The 20651-nt window shown below is 41.2% G+C and overlaps 1 protein-coding gene across 4 annotated transcripts; it reads right to left on the reverse strand.

The window, feature by feature from the left end:
* Positions 1-1409: 1409 nt before the first annotated feature.
* Positions 1410-10821, reverse strand: LOC117299524 (zinc finger protein 761-like). 4 transcript variants are annotated; one of them, XM_033783069.1, is made up of 4 exons: positions 10583-10821; positions 7981-8221; positions 5097-6851; positions 1410-2728 (listed from the first exon to the last, which is right to left on the reverse strand). In XM_033783069.1, exons 2-4 carry the CDS (start codon positions 8141-8143, stop codon positions 2067-2069), a joined length of 2580 nt encoding a protein of 859 aa, XP_033638960.1. In that variant the 5' UTR covers positions 8144-8221; positions 10583-10821; the 3' UTR covers positions 1410-2066. The 4 variants fall into 4 exon arrangements, with proteins under 4 accessions (XP_033638960.1, XP_033638963.1, XP_033638961.1 ...); XM_033783072.1 differs by lacking the exon at positions 10583-10821 and adding an exon at positions 10231-10390; XM_033783070.1 differs by lacking the exon at positions 10583-10821 and adding an exon at positions 10033-10052.
* Positions 10822-20651: the final 9830 nt, after the last annotated feature.

Here is a 20651-nt window from a genome sequence, read left to right on the forward strand (position 1 = left end):
GCTTTTGGCTCATGATTGCAGCAGTTTTGATTGGTCTATATAAAAAGCATTAGAGCTTAACAGATCGAGGTACAATTTAAGGCTCTGCTTACCGTAAGAACAGAATCGGCGCTTATGGAAGCGGGCAATTCTGTGCTTACGGCAAGCGTATTTCACGAGTTAGCGGCGATTTTTGGCTTCTGCGCTCGCGTTATCAATGTTACTATGCTGTCTAAGCTTACAAGGCTAGCACAGAAATTTTGAGGTAGCACGTCAAGCGGGGAACTGTTATTGTAAGCGCAGAATTCTGCGGTAAGCCCAGTCTGTTCTCAACACTAAACGCCCCCCCCCCCCCCCGCCCCTAATAAAAAAATTATTTAAAAACAACTTTCAAAAAGGCCAGCTGTAGAATTTACACCTTCGTCTTAATCCATGTCTACAATATACACAATCAATACTGATGATCAATCTAAAAAACAGAGGGCCAGACTATTTTTTTAGCCTGGTTCATACTTCCTGCAAATGCGAATGCTATGCAATATTTGGCGTCACAACTTCCACTCGTTGAACTGTGTTTAACTCCTACAAAACAATCGCTGCAAAAACAGCCACGTCGGGCCTGGAACTACATGCAGACCGCAGAGGTCATGGCCTTCATTGCCCCTGGTCTTGGCCTTGGTGCCCCTTCAAAAGTTTCCAATTGACTTTAAGATGTGCCAATGCAAGTGTTCTTTGCAAAATGAAAATGGCCTTGCCCTTTCGAGGGTGAAATTCCGGGTCTGCCATGTGACGTCAACGTTCGCTCCACATTCGCATTCACAGGAAGTATGAACAAGGCTTAAGGCTCAGTTTCAACTCAAGGGTAATATGTTTGGGACATGATTAGATTCTATCTATTACAAAGTGTCACAGCCCTTTTTAACAGGTTTACGAAACTCCCAGCAAGCCACATGATACTACTTGGGTATGTTCTAGAGGCAAAGTATACCTTGGGTAATTTTAACCGTTCAATTTAATCAATGGGTGCATTCGATTAGCTTCCCTGTGCAAACCCCGCGGTCCTCATTCGGGTTTGCCCCCGACAAGAGCTAATCGAACGGCCCCACTCGCCCTCACGTGGTGATGTCCACTGGGGGCTGACCCGAGTCAGGCTGGGGTCGACCCAGGGAAGCTAATCGAACGCCTCCTATTGAAATGTAGATGTATACAGTAAAACTAGCCGTAACATGTGAAAATTCCATTTTGAGATACAATGTTTCGCTGAAAATCTACATAAGAGCAGTTTTGTCCACGCCGGCGGGAAGAATAATCCCTAATAGGAACACACAATCTGAAAACGTTACTCACAGTAACACTTCTCAGATTCAAATATGGGGGGAAAATGAATGACATATTTTTACATAACCACATTATTTCAAAGTGAAATGTTTCTCAAAATGCTATCAATTGAAAGCTGCTGCAGGCTTTTATTTAAACAAAAAGTTTTTGTTGCCATTAATTTTTAGAGTGAGGTGAATAAAAATTCCCAAGATTTGTCCAGTAAGGTTGCCTAGTTGCCAAAGAGGTTTAAGTGTTTCATAAAAATACTAAATCAGTAGATATCAAAAAAACAATAATTAGTTTAAATTCTGGCAGTTGATTAAAATTCATTGCATTTTTCATTAAAAAAAAAACCACAGTTTTGCACTACCCATCCAACTAAAAAAAAAAGGGTAAATTTTAATTAATTTGCATATTCTATGACTAGTACACAGCCATAATCACTTGTTTTTGTCCATATTTGAAAACCACTGATGTAGAAGTTATGTCAATGAATGGGAACAATTAACAATTGCTGTGTCAACGATGAATAAAAAGTCAGGAGTTTGTGGAATACAAGATCTGCAAAGAGTTACTCAATATTCATCTGTTGTCAGGGGTCGAAATGAACAGTGGCCCGCTGGCCCCCGACGAGTGAAAATATCTCCGAGCCAACGATTTCACAAAAAACGCTAGCCCTGTATTTGGTATCGAGTGTATTCATGGTTGTGGCTGTGCACATCTCAAATCATGCATATTCATGAGTGTATAATTACTAATGATGCATATCAATAATGTAGATTCATCATATTGCTAAACATGCTGGTGGCCCCTGGCGAAGTCATTCCACTGCTGACACTCGTTGGTATCCCGCCGTGAATAATCGTCTCGGCCGGTACCATCCCGCCATGCGAGGGCGTCATGGTCGTCGCGACGGGCAGCGGCGGGTGGGAGAGTCCTGAAGCAGCCATTGTTGACGGGATCAAATGACCGCTATAGAGCTCACTCTGCACGGCATGTCTCGCTTCAGCTAACGCCTCCGTAATCACCGACCCAATCAGAGACTTCTCCCGGGCGTAGATGATCTGTCGACGATCTTTGAAATCGACGTCGTCATAGACGCTAAGGGTTTTGAGGGCAGGTGGAGCTGACGTTGACCCTTGAACTCTGGAGGTCATTTGGGACCCCTGGTGCTGAGCTTGGTGTAGATGAGGGTGACCGTCGGTGTTTGGTAGCATTATCGGCTGAGGTGTATTCGGTAGGGATCGTTGCGCGGTCTCGTGGAGGACGATGGGTGGGTTTAGCGAGGGGTGTCTTTCTACGGGGCGAGCGCGGGGTGTTTTGGTACGAGAACTGTTCATGATGCCGTGTTGGCGTTTGCGATGTTTGTACAGGTTGCTGCTGGTGCTGGTGGTGTAGTCGCACAACTCGCATTTCTTCTGTTTCTCGCCTGGGGTAAGGAAAGAAAAGAGTCAATTATAAAATACTGACATTGTTAATTTAAAGGCAGTGGACACTATTGGTAATTACTCAAAATAATTATTAGTATAAAACCTTACTTGGTAACGAGTAATGGGGAGAGGTTGATGGTATAAAACATTGTGAGAAACGGCACCCTCTGAAGTGCCATAGTTTTCGAGAAAGAAGTTATTTTCCACGAATTTTATTTCGAGACATCAGATTTAGAACTTGGGGTCTCGAAATCAACCATCTAAACACACACAACTTCGTGTGACAAGGGTGTTTTTTCTTTCATTATTATCTCGCAAGTTCGATCACCGATTGAGCTCAAATTTTCACAGGTTTGTTATTTTATGCATATGTTGAGATACACCAACTGTGAAGGCTAGTCTTCGACAATTATTAATAGTGTCCACTACCTTTAAATGCTTTCTTGAGTGATTCTCTCGGCTGGTGAGTCATGTACAAATATTTTTGCAAATAAGCTTTATGAAGCTTTGAAATGTTTCTGCCCCAAGAAACAGACCCTCAAATTAAGAACTCTGTATCTGTGTACAGCACAGAGGAAGAGTCCTGTTTAGGGCGAGTTGTGCATTGTGCGTGGCGCACGCAAAAGCTTTGTAGTTTTAGAAAAAAGCTTTAAGCAGTGCACTGTGTCGATAACTTTGTCACTTACTCCTGCTAGGGATGTCCTGACAAATAATGCTGAGCTGACAGTGGCTGAGATTGACTGCCTTAGGATCATGCTTGTTAAAAACTGTTTAGCATTTGCATGATGATTGTAGGGCTCTTTAGGGTTATGTCATAAGAGGGATATTACAGGCAACCAGGGCCCAATTTCATGGCTATGCATACCGCCGAATTCTGCGCTTACGATCGCGATTCCCTGCTTACATGCAAGCGCCGAATTTCTGCGCTAGCCTTGTAAGCGTAGAATGCCAAGTAACGTGAAGTACGCACGCGCAGAAGCCCAAATTCACCGCTAACTCGCGAAATACGCTTGCCGTAAGCACAGAATTCCCTGTTTCCGTAAGCGCCGATTCTGTGCTTACGGTAAGCAGAGCCATGAAATTGGGCCCAGTTCTAAACAAATCTCCACTAAGATAATCCATTCACAGGTGAATGTTCACATTGTACTCTTTGGGTTTTGTTTGAAAAATGACTCATGTGCTACCAAAGTGGTCCTGTAGCATGCACTGCAGTTGGTTCTCCCAAATTGCCTGCAAAAGTTGTGACGAGGCCCTTAGTATGCACCATGCGTGTGTCAAAGTAGTATTTTGACTAAATATTTAAATGCGATCCCCCTGAAATGAACTTTGTTTTGTCAACCTAAACTGTGGCTACATGTATGTCACAAGATCAAGGACAAATGAGAGGGGACCAGTTGCTCTTTGATTTTAGTACCATTTTTGTTGGTGACCATACTTGAGCGCAAAAATAGAGTAGAATGGCCACAGGCCTTATTACTGATAGACTTTCATTACAATTGGTTATGAGCAAGGAGTGCGTACTTGGATAACCAAAATGGCGAGGCGAGATTCAATCACTTAGTGGAAACCGGGGGCCTTTCTCAAACCCCGGCTTGGGCTCCGGCTCCGCGTGCTGATATCCGTGCAATACGCGGTTAAATGCAAGCTGCGAACACAGCACGCGGAGCCTAAGCGTGAGCCGGAGCCCAAGCCGTGGTTTGAGAAAGGCCCAAGGTCGATGCAACTTGAATATTTTCAAAGTAAGAGGCTTTTTCACTGGCCCATATTTCAAATGAATAAGGAAAGATTTTTAACACTGAACTAGCCAGTCAAACCACGAGGAGTGTTTTTTGACTGGTCCTCTGGTGTTTTTAATTGCCATTTGCCCAGCAGACCACTGTTAAAGGCCGTGGACACTATTGGTAATTGTCAAAGTCTAGCCTTCACAGTTGGTGTATCTCAACATATGCATAAAACCTGTGAAAATTTGAGCTCAATTAGTCGTCAAACTTGCAAGATAATAATGAAAGAAAAAACACCATTGTCACACGAAGTTGTGTGCGTTTAGATGGTTGATTTCAAGACCTCAAGTTCTAAATCTGAGGTCTCGAAATCAAATTCGCGGAAAATTACTTCTTTCTCGAAAACGATGGCTTTTCAGAGGGAGCCGCTTCTCACAATGTTTTATACCATCAACCTCTCCCCATTACTCGTCACCAAGAAAGGTTTTATGCCAATAATTATTTTGAGTAATTACCAATAGTGTCCACTGCCTTTAAAGGAGAACGTTGATAGTTATATCGGTATCAAACAATGAAACGCTTCCAAAAACCAACTTATTCCTTCAAAACTTCCCTTTCCCTTTGAGAAAAAGTTTCCAGAACCAACCTGTATGCATCTTTTCATGGTCTTGAAGACTCGCCTTTGATCTGGACTCAAAGCTACAGAACTCACACCTGAAGGGCTTGTGCTCTGGATGTTTCTTCATATGCGCACGTAGATTATACGCAAACGGGAACGCCGCCGTGCAGAATGTGCACTGGAATGGCGTCGGACGGGGCAGGTGTTTCCGAGCCGCGTGAAGCTGACACTCTTTCTCGCTGAAGAACTTCTTTCCGCAAGTGTCGCAGAGAATCGGCCGGATTTTCAGGTGCTTCCTCTTCATGTGAAGATTCAGGGTGTCATGGCGTTTACAACGATAATTACATAAAGTGCAACCGTGAGGGCGCACTACAAGATGAACCTTGCGATGCATGCGGAGGTTGATGGCGCGTTTGAATGCTTTCCCGCATTGATCACAGAGGTAGTTGCGCTCCTCGCGGTGGATTGGCGCATGAGCATTCAGTCTACTCTGATCACCGAAGACGGCCTCGCAGATGGAGCATTTGTAGGGTTTATCCCCGGTGTGGGTCTTCAAGTGTCTCTTGTAGTGGTGCATGGTACCTTGTATGAACTTATGGCAGAACTCGCACTGCTGTTCTCGCACAACCCGCGGCGGTCGTTCCTTCTTGTGATTCTTGTTCCGATGAGCTTTCATTTGACCTTTGAACTTACAGCTAAAGTCACAGTCACCACAGCGGTAGCGATCTTCGGCGATTTTCTTCTCCTTCTTCACTTTCTCTGGAATCTTGACTTCTTTGGGGTGTTCATAACGTTCATGCATTCTTAAGGACCGTTGAAATTTGCACACAAAGTCACACTCAGAGCATTGGTAGCGATCCTCCCGGATGCGCGATTGGTATTTGTAAGCCACTGTTGGGATTCCGTGGACTTTGTTCTCATGCTCTTTGAGGTCTTTCTTGAAGCGGCAGAAGAAAGTGGTGCAGCGGGAACACTTGTAGCGATCGTTGTCAAGGTGGCTTTGGGCCTCGTCTAGTGCTCCTCCCTCCCGATTGGTCAACTCATTGTCTCCATTTTCCTCCTCTTCCCCATCTTGACCATCTCCCTCATCCCTTGTCTTTTCCTGCTCCTTCAGATATATCTCTGGATGCGCCCCCCTCTTATGGGCCGTCAGTATCTGTTTGAACTTACAGACAAAGTGGCAATGCTCACATTTAAATGCATTCGCCGACCTCTCAGCCCGGGCTTTGAACTTTACTTGCAGCTTTTTAAGAGCTGACGTGTTGCCGCGTTGCTTTCGCTTCATCCGTGATACAACACGCTTTGCGGGTTTGTACGGGATGAAATCAGCATCGTCATCTTCCGGGATGTCTTGCGACTTCTTAGGGGTTGGTCTCTCGCGATGACGCGAGTGGATGCGGTTAGCGATGGTGTCTGGGCCCGTCTCTTGAGTTGTAGCGCCTGTTTCCTTACTGCCTGATCCAGTTGGCTGAAACCCCTTCGTGGGGATCCCAAGAGCAGCTTGTACACCTTCAATTGTTACTCCTCCTTCAATCAGCTTCCTCGAAATTTCGTCTTGAGCGGCTGGTAGCTCAAGACTATCACCATCGCTCAATTCAGGTGGAGATGACGTCTCGACGCTGTCACTCAGAGTCTGTTGAGTTGGTGATGGGGACGTGGGCGTGTCTTTGGGTAAATTGATCGGCTCGCTTTGAGATGTTTTTTTCTCCGGTTTGTCTTTACTGGGAGGTGTGGTTTTGTCTTGATCTTGAGACTCTACTGCCGAGTTGTTGAGTGATGCATCTATAGTTGAGAGGAAAATGAAAACAGTAGGAAGTAAGAAATGTGAAAATGGCCCAGAGCTGCTTTTGCAAAATCAGTAGCTAAGCCCAATCAAATTATGCTTAACAAAATAAGGTTAAACCAGACAAACTACCATGTCACAAGTACAATTTGTTACTTGGTATCCTGCTTAGTTTTGCTTAGCAGAAAATTGTTGAGCAATATTTTCTGCTTTAAAGCAGCTCTACTGATGAAATTGTGCCCATGTCTGAATTTCTGTTTTTCTTATAGTTAGACAAAAAGTAACCCAAATTGTAAATATTCAAGGTTAATTGTTAATTTTTTTAAACTGTGGTGTATTTTATTTTTTAAAGAGGTGGGAATATGAATTTTGTTCAAATAATTATAAAAGTTGTTATATTGTTACATTGTCACAGTGAAACAATATGATCACAATGTGAAATTTGGACTTTAAGCTGTGTTGAAACAGCTATTTTGAGGCCTTTGTAGTCAGTTTACATTTCATGTATTTTCTCTTTCTGTGTGTTTGATGATAAAGATAACGCCCCCCCCCAAAAAAAAAAAACAAAAAAAAAAACGTGTCAGCGCTCTACTTTACGTGATTATATAGAAACTAAATTAATTCAATCTAATTCTTTACCATTTAAGCTTGATCCCACATTATTATGGTCAAACTTATGTGCTTCTTGGTCTCCGGATTAACATACTGACACTCTACCAAATGGGTTTTCTAGCATGTTTCAAAAATAAAAAGTTACCGAGTCAGTTTTCCTTTTGGTGTAATTATACAGAAATGCAATAAATTACTATTATTATTTTTATTCAACTATTTTTTTGGCTCGATCCCGCTTCTGCCCCCTTCTGACTTAGATCTTTCACATGATTCTTATGACCGAACATGTGCTTCTTGATCTCCAGTTTAACGTACCGACACTCTACTAACTGGGTTATCCTGAGGATAGCATCGATCTAGCCCTATAATGGTGGTCTACCTAGTAAATTGTTCTTCGGTTGAGCCCAAATTAATTTTTAAAAACAAAAAGTTACTTGTACCAAGTCAGTTTCTCTTTTGGTGTGATTTTACAGAAATGAAATAAATTATTATTATTTAAACTTGTTTTTTTTTTACCAGTTTGGCTTGATCCTGCTTCTGCCACCTTCTGACTTAGATCTTTCCCATGATTCTTGTGACCAAACATATGCTTCTTGATCTCTACCATGTCCTTGGTGGTGAAACTGCACTTATTACAAGAGAAGCTGAAGTCCATCTCATCTAGGTCCGGATCCATCATGACTTTGTGTCAAAGGTTTTTTTCCCAAACAGTTCTGGAAAGTGACAGTCTTCACCAGGCTTCCAAACCTCAAATTAACTGCGGGTAAAAAGTTAATAACCATTCATCAAAACCTCAGACAGTTTCGCTATTCCTATTGGTGGAGAGCGCGTCAGGTGGGTGTGTATAAACCTTTGTTTATGACCAGTAAAAAATGTTGACCCATGGGCATGACACGCGAGCTGTGATGTGATAATAAGACGGTTTCTTCATTGCTATTGGGCAAGAGCAACGGCCCGGACAGTTGTGCCACATCACGCGATGCGCGCGACGCACACAGCATTCCCTTATTGACCCCTTGCACGCGCGTCACACGCGGCGACTGATCCGCGCTCACCGTGTTGATTGGCAAGTTAGGTTAACGTGTATTAATGCCGCGTCGCCTAAACGCGCACTTTCACTGCATAACGCACATCATAGAGCTGTATACAAAAACGTACAGTGAAATTGCCCACCAGTATGGCGCATTCAATATTTTGTTAATGATGACGTCAGGTGAAATGGGTCAATAAGGAGTGGTTTACCCGAGGGCGGCGGAGGGCCTTACCATTTCATGGCTGGACGGGTGTTGTGTTGAAAGCAATCAATGAAAAATTATAATTTTTGCATTTATTTTACTTTTTGACCCAAAGTGTAATGTTTTTTTTACCGAAAAGGTATTTATGAATGGGAATCAAAGTGTGTTGAATCGGTTTTCAACTAGTGGCTTAAACCCACCGAGGCCTGGTTCTTGATAACTTGCCTCGTTGAACCAGGCCTCGTTGGGATTAAACCACTAGTTGAAAACCTCTTCACCACACATTGATTCCCTTATTTAAGAGAAAATCTATAAAAAATTCAGTTTGCCTTGCAGTTCAAGTTTTTAAATGAAGTTATTTAATCAGTTTCTGTAGTTCTCACCAAACATCAAAACCTCAAATTAACTGCAGGACAAAAGTTAGAGAAATTAAAAAAAAGACTGTAAAAGAGTTTGTCTAAACAAATTTGTAAAAGAGTTTGTCTAATTCATTTAATTTGTTACAAAAAAGAATTCAATCATATTTTGTTCTCCCTTCTATTTTTTATTTCTAAATAACATTTAAACACAGAGCCTTAAATAGTTGACTAATTTCTCAAAAGTTTCAAACACAAAACAAGTAAAGTTTACTTTTTCATCATATTCAGAAAAAAGTAACACATTTTCATGAATTCTTCGGGCTCTTCTTTAAAGAGCGTGGACACTTCCAACACTATTGGTAATTGTCAAATAATAGTCTTCTCACTTGGTGTATCTCAGCATATGCACAAAATAACAAACCTGTGAAAGTTTGAGCTCAATTGGTCGTCGAAGTTGCAAGACAATAATGAAAGAAAAAACACCCTTGTCACACGAAGTTGTGTTCTTTCAGATGCTTGATTTCTGGACCTCAAATTCCAATTTGAGGTCCTGAAATCAAATTAGTGGAAAATTGCTTCTAACTTGAAAACTACGTCACTTCAGAGGGAGCAGTTTCTCACAATGTTTTATTATACCATCAACCTCTCCCCATTACTCGTCACCAAGTAAGGTTTTATGCTAATAATTGTTTTGAGTAATTACCAACAGTGTCCACTGCCTTAAAAAAAATGCACTGCTGTTGGCCTAATAAATAGTATATGTCGCCTATTTACTACTGTACTAGCTGGGATTTTAAGTTGAACTTTGATTTGAAGGAAAAACCATTAACAATTGATGATGGTAAAACAACAATGTAGATTTCTGCCTCTTATTTGTATTAATTCAAAATTTGTTATCCCTCTTAGTCTTAGTCTTTCCAGGGTCTTTCCAATCATGGGAATCCCAACCACGTTCCTACCTAGAACCCACCTACCCAACCAAACATCGGTTTACAGTGTACACCAACCGGGCACCCGACCTCGGGGTCCCCGCGCCTACGACACCGCTGCCAGGCGCAGCTCTAAGAGTAAGACCCAGAGCACATTAACCGGTAATTCACGGCCCCGAGGTACTGAATTTTCATAAACTCTACCGGTTTTTCTTCCAATAATTTAACCTTATTAGCACACACCATACGACTACACATTGCAACATTCTCAGTCCATAATGTCCAAGTACAAAACACCGTCATTCATTCTGAATTATTTTTTCAGTATTTCGTAGTTTTTGGAAAATAGAAACATTGGTTTTTCTGATTTGGCCTGATTTGCATGTCCATAGAAAAAGCGAACCTAAGACCAAGGCGTGAAAAAAACACGGGTCGATTTCGACGAAAATCCCAAACCTTATCACTAACTTTAGGACATTTGTAAGCCACATAATGAAACAAAACACAATATATGCACTTAGTAATGATTTGCCCGTTAAACTGAGACAAAAATTACGACAACTGCAGGATAAATAAGAGAGAAAATCTTACTCACTTTTCACGCTGGGAAACAAATTTTCATTCTTCAAAAGCCGCCATGACACTTTGCTCATTATTCTAATGAACGTTGAGGGCGCTACACATTTTTCTATCTCGATTTATGTTGCTGTTTATACAAAAGGAAATAATTAAAAACTAAACTGCGTTCTTTTTCTTTTGGCATATTTTTTTATTTGTTGAGCCGCGGGTAGAGTGTGACAGTATGCTTGTTGTTTGTTTGAGTGTTTGTTTGGTAGTTTGTTTATTTTTTTTAATCAAAGCAAACCATACAGTTTTATAAAACTTCATTTATTGTTTTTCTTGGAAGTTTCACGGATATTATAACGTGGAATATTAACAATAGATCAACAAATACAATTATGAAAACAGTCTTTCAAACAAAACAGAAGATAGCCATTCTGTCCATGCACAGTGCGACTTCAGGCCTTTCGCCAGCCGCGGTTTTTTATTTTATATGGTTTGAACTTATTCTTCCGTTGACTGTTCTTCTTGCCATGGGTGTGACCATGGTTGTGACTGTGGGAGTGGCCATGGGTGTGGCCGTGGGAGTGGCCACTCGCGTGACCATGGGAGTGACCATGGTTGTGACTGTGGGAGTGGCCAGGGGTGTGGCCGTGTGAGTGGTCTAGGTTGTGACCATGAGAGTGGCCACTGGCGTGACCATGGGAGTGACCATGGGTGTGGCCGTGTGAGTGGTCATGGTTGTGACTGTGGGAGTGACCAGGGGCGTGACTGTGGGAGTGGTCATAGTCATCCGAAGCTGAACCACCATCAGAGGAGGAGGAGGCAGACGAACTTTCTGCGGAAGAAGAGTCAGATGAATCTATTTCTTTTGCTCTTGCTCTTGCGGCCTGCCGTTGTTCTACAAGTTTGTAAGAGAGAAAGAGTGTGTACAATTACTTTCAAGAAAAAGAGAAGTGCAATTTGGTAAGAAGACCCCTTGCTAGCCGTCGCGATGAAGCTAAGGTTACGGCTATGATAATTGCTAAAAAGTGATGATTATCATTATGAGAATCCAATACTCTTCAATATACTTGTATTTTCACATCATAAGCCGCCGATTTTTCCCATTTATGCCGTTCGACTCCCAGGTGGTGTGGTGTGGCAGTGCAGGAGATTCTGCCGTCCCCCAGCAGAGATTCTGTCCCCCATATACGGCGAACTTCTTCTGATAAAGCGTCCGCCTCTATTGAATCATTCCCTTTCAGCCCACGTTAATTTTCCATAGGGGAAGAGAATCTCCACCAGAGACATATTAATTCCTTATGACATCGGTTCTATAATGGATTGCACATGACGTCATTGACCACCATATTGATGAAACGCGTGCTATTATTGGCCGAGAGTAGTGCAGTGCGTACATGCACACACTTTCCATACAAAATGGCGGCCGGTAACTGCGTGTGCAATCCATCTTCAGTACAGCCCTCGATCTCCACACTTACTCTTTTTCTTCGCCGCCATTCTTTTCCTCATTTCGGCCATTCGTCTGTTATGTTTTCTAGTCTGTTTCTTCCTGTTTTTTCTGAGAATATTAGCCTTGTTGCTGACGAACCGTCGTACTTGTTTCACACGTGTAGCTTTTCCTGTACAAGGAAAAACAAATCAGGCTGTGGTACCTATTTTTTTCGAAAACGCATTTTTGACGGTACATAATAAAACATTCACTGTTGTTTCACCAGTGCTCCTTTCAGCGGCTCACGAAGAAGACTCAGAAGGCCCTGTGATCCTTATTTATTTTTTGATAACGCATTTTTGATGTTTTACAGCACTTTTTTTTTTATAGACCTACGTTTTGTGGCTTTGAAAGGTTATTATTAATATTTTTATTGGTGTAATTATTAAAACACACTCAAACATCGCAGCTACAAGCTGAATTTGAGTTTAAAACACAGAGATTGTGAGAATGTATTTTCGTTTTGCATTGTCACAATGTGTATAAAAGAGAACCGGTGATGGCGGCGACTCCAGTTGAGGATGAGGCGGCTACGGACACAAGTCTTTGCTAACTGGGCCCAATTTCATAGAGCTGCTAAGCACAACAATTTGCTTAGCATGAAATTTCTTCCTTGATAAAAACAGGATTACCAACCAAATTTCCACGTGATTTTCAGGATAAGCAAACAGCTGAATACCAGTAAAAAGTAATTATGCAAAACATGGAAATTTGGTTGATAATCCTGTTTTTATCAAGGAAGAAATTTCATGCTAAGCAAATTGTTGTGCTTAGCAGCTCTATGAAATTGGGTCCTGATAAGAACTTATCCTAATCAATACTGTTTGCCGCGCAAAGCAAATTTTGTGACCCGCTCTGTGAAAATGAGTCACATGTAAGCAATTTCAAGAATTGAGTTATATGCATGGCTGGAAAGAACACATCAGCAGCAGTAATTTGGTATGTGTCTGAGCTTTGGGGTGTATCGCGTTGCTGAGTTACTCCCGTTTGAAATTAGCCACTACATTATTTTTTGTGAAAAATGAATAACAAGTAAAATGATATTTTAAACTATACCATTGTGTGCAAAAGGATACAAATTAGACATAAGTATGATCACAAAATTGTTGTATTCTTTATTGCCTAAAAGTAAGTGTTCTAAAGGTTAACCATGCAACTAAAGATCTTTTTTTATATTTTTTTATATTACATTTTCCACTTAAACTGTCCATAACTTAATATTGCATTGGGCGACATCAGACTCATTTTCACAGAGTGGGTCACATTTTGTCTGCTAACCAGAAAAGTGGCCCTTATATATACTCACGGTGTTTAGTCACAGGCGCGGTGCTGTTTCCCTTTAGCTTCGGCTTCGCTTTCGGTCCGTACCATTTCCCGTTTACATACTGCCTTGTGGATTTTCTCCGCGGGGCTCCAAACCTAAATTATTATGATTAAGCAATAATGTCATGGACGGTAGAGTGGAAAAGGATTGATTTTAAAAGCAGAGTGTGGGTTCGGTTGAGAGTGAGACACTGTGTCCTTGAGCAAGACACTTAACCATTATTCCTTCGGATGGGACGTAAAGCCATTGGTTCTGTGTTTTGTTATAAAAACAAACTATCATTGTACATGTACTTAAAAATACCCTGGTACACTTCTCGCTTAAGGGAAGGACTTTTGCCCCAACGCTCAACCGAAGTGTGGACCTGAGAACAAAACAATTCTACATAATGTAGGGACTTGAAACACTATATGGACTTACATGTCCACAGAGTGGATTCACCAGTGTTGATTAGTAGGGTAAAGTGTACAGCAAAAGAGTGCCCACACAGTGGCTGAAAACAGCTTGGTGTCTGGCAGTACGTTTATCTTCAATATTATGATTTGAATAAAGGCTGCACTCCAAATGAAGAATAAGAAGAAGGGGCGGGGATAGAGAGAGGGGAGGGGTGGAGATTCGTACCGGATCTTTCTAAGTTGTCTGGCAGCTGCAGATTCCCCTTTCTTTTTATACTTCATCATTTTAGCTTTCCTGCCATGTACGACCCGCCCAGGACCCCTCTTCCTGGCTCCTCTGGACCCGTGAGACCCGTGCCGCTTCTGGCGACGCGGAACACGGACAAGTATTTTGGGGTTGGGCTCGTCTGGATTTGTGTTGTCGTCCTGTGGTTGTTTTCCTTCATTGGGAAAGGATCGTTTGTGCCGATCTGGTGAACAAGAAGATTGGAGTTGACTGATGAAAAAAACAAACATCAACAACAACACAAACAACATTATTTGCTCCATTCTTTCACAAATTATTTATCTGGGTCGTGGGCCAGAGGCAGGAGGGTAGCGACAAACCATTGGTACAGTTTTTGCAAACTTGTGGTTCTGCTGTGTCACCGTGCTACACAGTGGTTACACTGGCAATCGAAAGGTTGTGGGTTATAATCCTACCAAGTATAACTGCTGATTTCACAACAATGACTAGAACAAGTATTGTCGTCTAGTTACTTAATGTTTATTCTTGTGCAGTTTATAACCATATTGTATACATTATACCAATGTTCGAATGAGAGAGATCGGTTGTTGCCAGCAGCTTGGCGTTTCCAATGTCACTTTTCTGTTGGCACTTATACATGTACTTACTACTATACTATTACTAGGGCATTGGCTTGCATAATTAATAACATTAACAATGGACATTATTCTTTTCCAACAGAGGAGGAGCCCAGCTTAGGCCTACCAATTTATCTGCTTTTAATTTGTCCAGCTTCATTTTCATTCAGATAATTATACTTCACCCATGTCATGATCTTGACACCATCCGAATACTCTTTGAAAGTCGCAAAACAACCCCGAGGCGGCTCGTTTGACGATAGAGAACCCAGACACCAACAAAGGCTCTTCTTCCACTAAAGGAAACAGTGGTGATACTTCTTCATCGTGTTCAACGCCAAGCGCAGGAGTGATAGCAATTATTAAGAAAAACACAGCAAAGCAAGACGAAACATGCAAACTTTTGCTAAAGTCCATCATCTTAGATCTTACAGCTTCAAAATAATAACATAATAGTGTGCACTTGATTATGTTTGATCTGAAAACATAAGCCTTTTTGAGGTATGATGGCGGACATAATGCTACAACACTGTAAAGTTGTGTTAAATTTGTGCGTATTGACCATATAGAAATAGAACTTTTTCAGTGAAGTGCGCATTTTAGGCGACGCGGCGTTTACACGTAAACCTCATGACCACAAACATGGTGAGCGTGGCATCAGTCACCGCGTGTGACGCGCGCGTATCACGTCCGCCATACCTCAAAAAGGCTTATTGAGCCAAAAGTTCTGCACAATCGATCGTTCCATTTGAACCACTGGCGCGGCTTGTTTGAGCGCGTGTTTCGGCTGATTTTTGAAAGTGCGCGCGTTTGACGCAACGGCGCGAACATTGGTACGGACTTCCACGCAGCATGGAACACCACATTTTACTTAGGGGTGGGTTTGTTTCCTCATAACTTAACAAATTAGAGTCACGGTCAAAGTGTTGATAACAACAGCATTTTAGTGAAGAGTTAGGCCTAATTAATGTTACATGATGTACTTAATTTTAAATTTCTGGCATTCTTTCTATAAAAGATCGTTTAGGCCTACTGATGAACAAAATCGACTTGCAGTTGCAAGAGATTGTGCGTTCAATTCTTGTGCGCCATGTGCGCGCACTTTCTTGAGCGGAGAACAATATAGCGCGTTTTGGTCTGAGCTAGTAGTTGACAAAACAACACACTATGAACAAAATGTTGATAGTGAATAAACGCTAAACCTTTTTGAAAAGGAATATTCTTTGACAAGTTTTCAGTATGAAGCAAATGATTGTCAGCGCGTTTGCATCATTTGTGTTTATTCTGATGTCCTACAAGGTTCATGCCATTGACCAATACCAAAACGTTCTCCCAAATTATGACCTATCGGACGGCCGCCAGCAGCTCAATGGTGAACTTTCGCGTCCAAATAATAGAGATTATATGCCAGGCCGGCAACAAGCCGTTGGAAATAACAATGTTGGTGCAAAAGTCGATTACCAACTAAAACTTAACGCACAGCGGCTGCAGCGCCAGCAAGCCCTGGCAAATCAACAACAGGAGAGGAACCGTGTCTGTAAGTATTTGGAAGATTGTGGTGTGGCTGGTGTATCATCTTGTTGGAAATCTTGTGTTAAATCTTGGGTCGGTAGAAAGTCAAGGCTTACTGGCCCGTCATTTTTTTTATATCTGCATCAGTGAGACTTGAATCATTAGACCTGTATCCTTTTTACGTAGCGCAATATGCTGCCAATCAAACCGGAAACAACGGGGTGAACCCCTTCTCTTTACGATAAGTGCACTGGGTTATTTTACGTGCATTACATAACACACGAGACCAACTGCTATACGTCCCATCCGAGGGACGATGCAATGGTCATTGCTTAATTAATACACAGGTGCCAAGACAGGGACTCAACCCGTACTCTGCTGATCAAACACGCCCAGAGCTTGAGTCCGGTGCTCTTAACCGCTAGGCCACGACATAGGGCTAGATAGCTTAGTTGGTAGAGCGCCGGCACCTAATCCCGGCGGTCGTAGGTTCGAGTAAATAATTGTTCCAAACGTTTCGTTTTGGAACATCATCTTTTAAATTTAGATCAGAGAGCGAGAAAAACTGCCACAAATCAGGCCAAGGAAACTGACATTTTTTTTTTTTCGTAGACAAAGAAGAGGCCAACAACATGCCAAGCAGACAACAAAAGAAGCCAGACTACAGCGCCATCAAATACAAGCAAAAACTTGACGAAAAGGCACACTTGATCAAACGAATAAATGAGATCGAAGTCATTCGTGAGTATACAGTAGGAGGGCATTCATGAAGAGCTGACTTGAAGTCTGCCTCCATTTATCTGGGCTAAATTTCATCAAGCTGTTTACACACACTATTAGTTATTACCCAAAACAATGTATACATAAAAAAATTACTTGAAAGAGCAAAGGAGAGCTGTTGACAGAATAAAACATTGTGAGAAACGGCTCCCTACCAATTACCGTAGTTTTTGAGAAAGAGGTAATTTTTCACGCATATATTAAAATACTTGAGGCCTGAGGCCCTTTTATGTCATCTGAAAGCACATAACGCAACAAGTATGTTCTTTCTTTCATCATCCTCTTGCAAGGCTTCGATGACCAACTGAGTCCAAATTGTCAAAGATTTATTTGTGAGAATCTGGTCTTTGACAATTTATTCATAAGAAGATGTCCAGTGTCTTTAAGAGCAGGGTGGGGCAAGCGCAACTTCCTCCTTCTAGGATTAGAATCAGATTCCTGCAGACACTTTTATTTCGTAACAATTTGAATTTTGATGTTCTTAGCTAGTGGGGACAGACCCGATTGGCAGAAACGCGTCCTGGAGCAGCTGAGGGACCAGCTAAAAGAGCTCAAGCATGATGAGATCAAGTCCAGGGGTTACTTACTGGAGAAGTATTATGGAAAGTATTTCAGTAAAGATGATGGTGAGTAGACTTACAACTTTGACTAACAAAAATGACTTGTGACTTGCCTTGGGGGAAAATGACTTGAGACCTGACGTTCAGAGCAAACATTACTTGTGACTTGACTTTACTTCAAGAGCAAAGACGACTTGCGACTTAACTTGATGACTTGAGAAAAAATAATTTGGTAACAACAAACTGTGGTTATATATACCATGTGACTGGCATCCTGCTCTTTGTTTTAAGAAAAAAGTTGGGTAAACCCAAGCAAAGCCATGAAATGGTTCATGACTTAATTCTTTGATGGCTTAGCGCTCTTTAACTTTCACTTGACTTAACTTTCACTTGACTTAACTTTCACTTGACTTAACTTTCACTTGACTTAACTTTCAATTGACTTGACCTCTCATATGACCTCTTGATAATTATCAATATTTGATGTAGAATAATTTGATGTTTTTTCAGATAAGATTGAGTTTAAGCTTCCAGCAAAGCCACTCAAGAATTGTGTGCTGCAAGCTATGGTGGACCCAACCTTCTCGCCAAGCTGCAACTCAAACAGGACTTACCAAAACAAACAATGCACAAAGAAAAGGTACACAAAGTAAATACAAAAGACCAGGGGTCGATTTCACAAAGACTTAGGACTAGTGCTTACTTAGGACTTAAAACGTATGGCTAGTCCGAGTAAGGACGAGTTACTAGTCCTAAGTCAAGATAAGACTAGAGCTGCCAAGCACATACACTAGCTTAGCATGAAATTTCTTCCTAGATAAAAACAGGATTACCAACTAAATTTCCATTTGTTGCATAGCGCTTGTTACTGGTATTCAGCTGTTGTGCCTGAAAATCACTTGGAAATTTGGTTGGTAATCCTGTTTTTATCAAGGAAGAAATTTCGTGCTAAGCAAATGTGTGTGCTAAGCAGCTGTATGAAATTGGGCCCAGCAGAAAACATGTTTAGCCTCCCTGCCCTGTTCCTTTTTTGAGTTAAAATGTTCACAGATTTGTTATTGTATGCATACACCAAGTGAGAAGACTGTAAATTATTACTAAAGGTGTTCAGTGCCTTGAAGCAGCTCTATATAATAGACCTTATGCACGTCATTTCAGGAGGGCGCCCTCACCTAGAGGTCAAAAGGAGGTTGTTCATTGGCCAATACTGTGCGCCGCGCGTACAAATCCGTCCGTCTCGATTGTTTCGTCACCGTTTTTCCTCTAAGATGGCGGCTGGATGATGTCATTGCATAAGGTCTATTGGGCCCATAATAAGCCTCCAAGATTATATATAGTGGTCGAATTCATGAATGAGAATAATATTTCTAAATCATAATCTCTTATTGTTTCCAGGTGTTGGTGCTCCACTAAAACTGGGATGTTGGTGAAGTTAAGAGATAAACGAGGCAATAGTCTCCATGGTGATGGGTTCTACTACGGGATTAAAGGGCTAACACTGCGCTGTCCTCGCAACTAAAGTAAACGACAAGGCCCAACTTCAGCACGAAAACTTGCTAAGCACAGAAAACGATTGCTAAACAGAATCAGATGACATTAAGTTTGCATCGATGTGACTGGTGCCCGACTTAATTTCTGCTCAGCAAAGTTGTTTGTCAAGCAGTACTTTCTGCTTAACAGCACTATGAAATTGGGCCCTGGGCCCAATTTCATAAAGCCTGTAAGCACAAAATTTTGCTTAGCATGAAATTTCTTCCTTGATAAAAAAAAAAATTACTAACAACATTTTAATTTGTTGCATATTGCTTGTTCCTGGCATTCAGCTGTTGTTTGCTTATCCTGCAAATCACAGGGAAATTTGGTTGGTAATCCTGTTTTTATAAATGAAAAAATTTCATGCTTAGCAAATTGTTGTGCTAGCAGCACTATGAAATTGGGCCCTGGTCATTGGGCCACTATTATTCCTTCAATCTTTCTCAGCTCCCTGGGGAGTATACAGCCCTGAGCTGCCGTGGCGCTCTAAAGGCTTTTTCAAACACAATATCAACCTCTGCCCTCGCAGGTACACTCTAACACTCCTGGATGAAGAGAAGCAATTATAGTACAGCATCTTGCTTTATTTACACAAGTGCCATGACTGGGATTTGAAATAATTTAAGCAATACCATCTAAATTACTTAACGTGTTTAAGGTTTCACAGACCTCAACTTTTATTGTTCCTTGTTCTCTTCTCGTTCTCTATCGAGGCAACATTTTATTGATATTTTGAAGAATGAAGACCTTCTTAAATCAACCCAGAGCATGCATTGAATCCTTATTATGAATTTTAATTAGTAATCGACCCAATTTTTATTTTGAGTTTCCATCCTCAAAGCAGCCAAAAGGCAAAGAAACAATAAAGAATTTAGTTTGTTTATAGTTTTGTTTGCAGACCGTACTCTGTTCGTTTGCTCTTTATGTTAAGTACATTGCATAATAAATTTGAAAAGTAATACACATGTACACCAAACAGCAGTCTGGAAACTTGTTAACCCATACATAAAACAGCAGTTGTGTATGTTCGTTTGATTGTTCATGTTGTTTCAAAGTCCTCTTTTATGTTGTGGTTTTAAAAATTCATCAGACTTTCTTGTCAGCAAACCCAAGTTCTATGTTCCTTACATGAAAGTTTAGAGGATTTTTAGTCTAAAACTAAAAACAAGATGTACTTTTTTAAAGTGTAATTTAAGCACCAATAAATCAACCAACTGACTTGGCACGTACATTATTGTAATGGAAAAAAATTTTCAAATAAATTTTGCAGTTTGTATTTTTATTATTATTCTACGATTTCACACAGATTGATTGAGCTCACATTTTTATGTTCTGCATTTCTGAAGTTGGTGCAATTGTTATCTTTTTAAATCAATGGAAAATTTGCTGAACTGAATACATATTATGTTTATATCTATGACTCAAAATGTAGTTCATTTGCTGGGGCGTAATCAGACATTTTCATTTATGAGGGGGGCGCAAGTGGGGTACACTTTCCTTCCATTCTTTGCTTTACAGAGCTAACCCAGTTTTCGGAGCATTGTAAGCATAAATGCCGAATACCGCCAAAGGCAGAGCCTCCGGTTACCAAAACTGCTAACTGCTTAGTAACATTTCCTCCTTTTTTAAGCAGAACCAAT

This window comes from Asterias rubens, chromosome 14 (genome assembly GCF_902459465.1).
Source record: "Asterias rubens chromosome 14, eAstRub1.3, whole genome shotgun sequence".
Classification (NCBI taxonomy): domain Eukaryota; kingdom Metazoa; phylum Echinodermata; class Asteroidea; order Forcipulatida; family Asteriidae; genus Asterias; species Asterias rubens.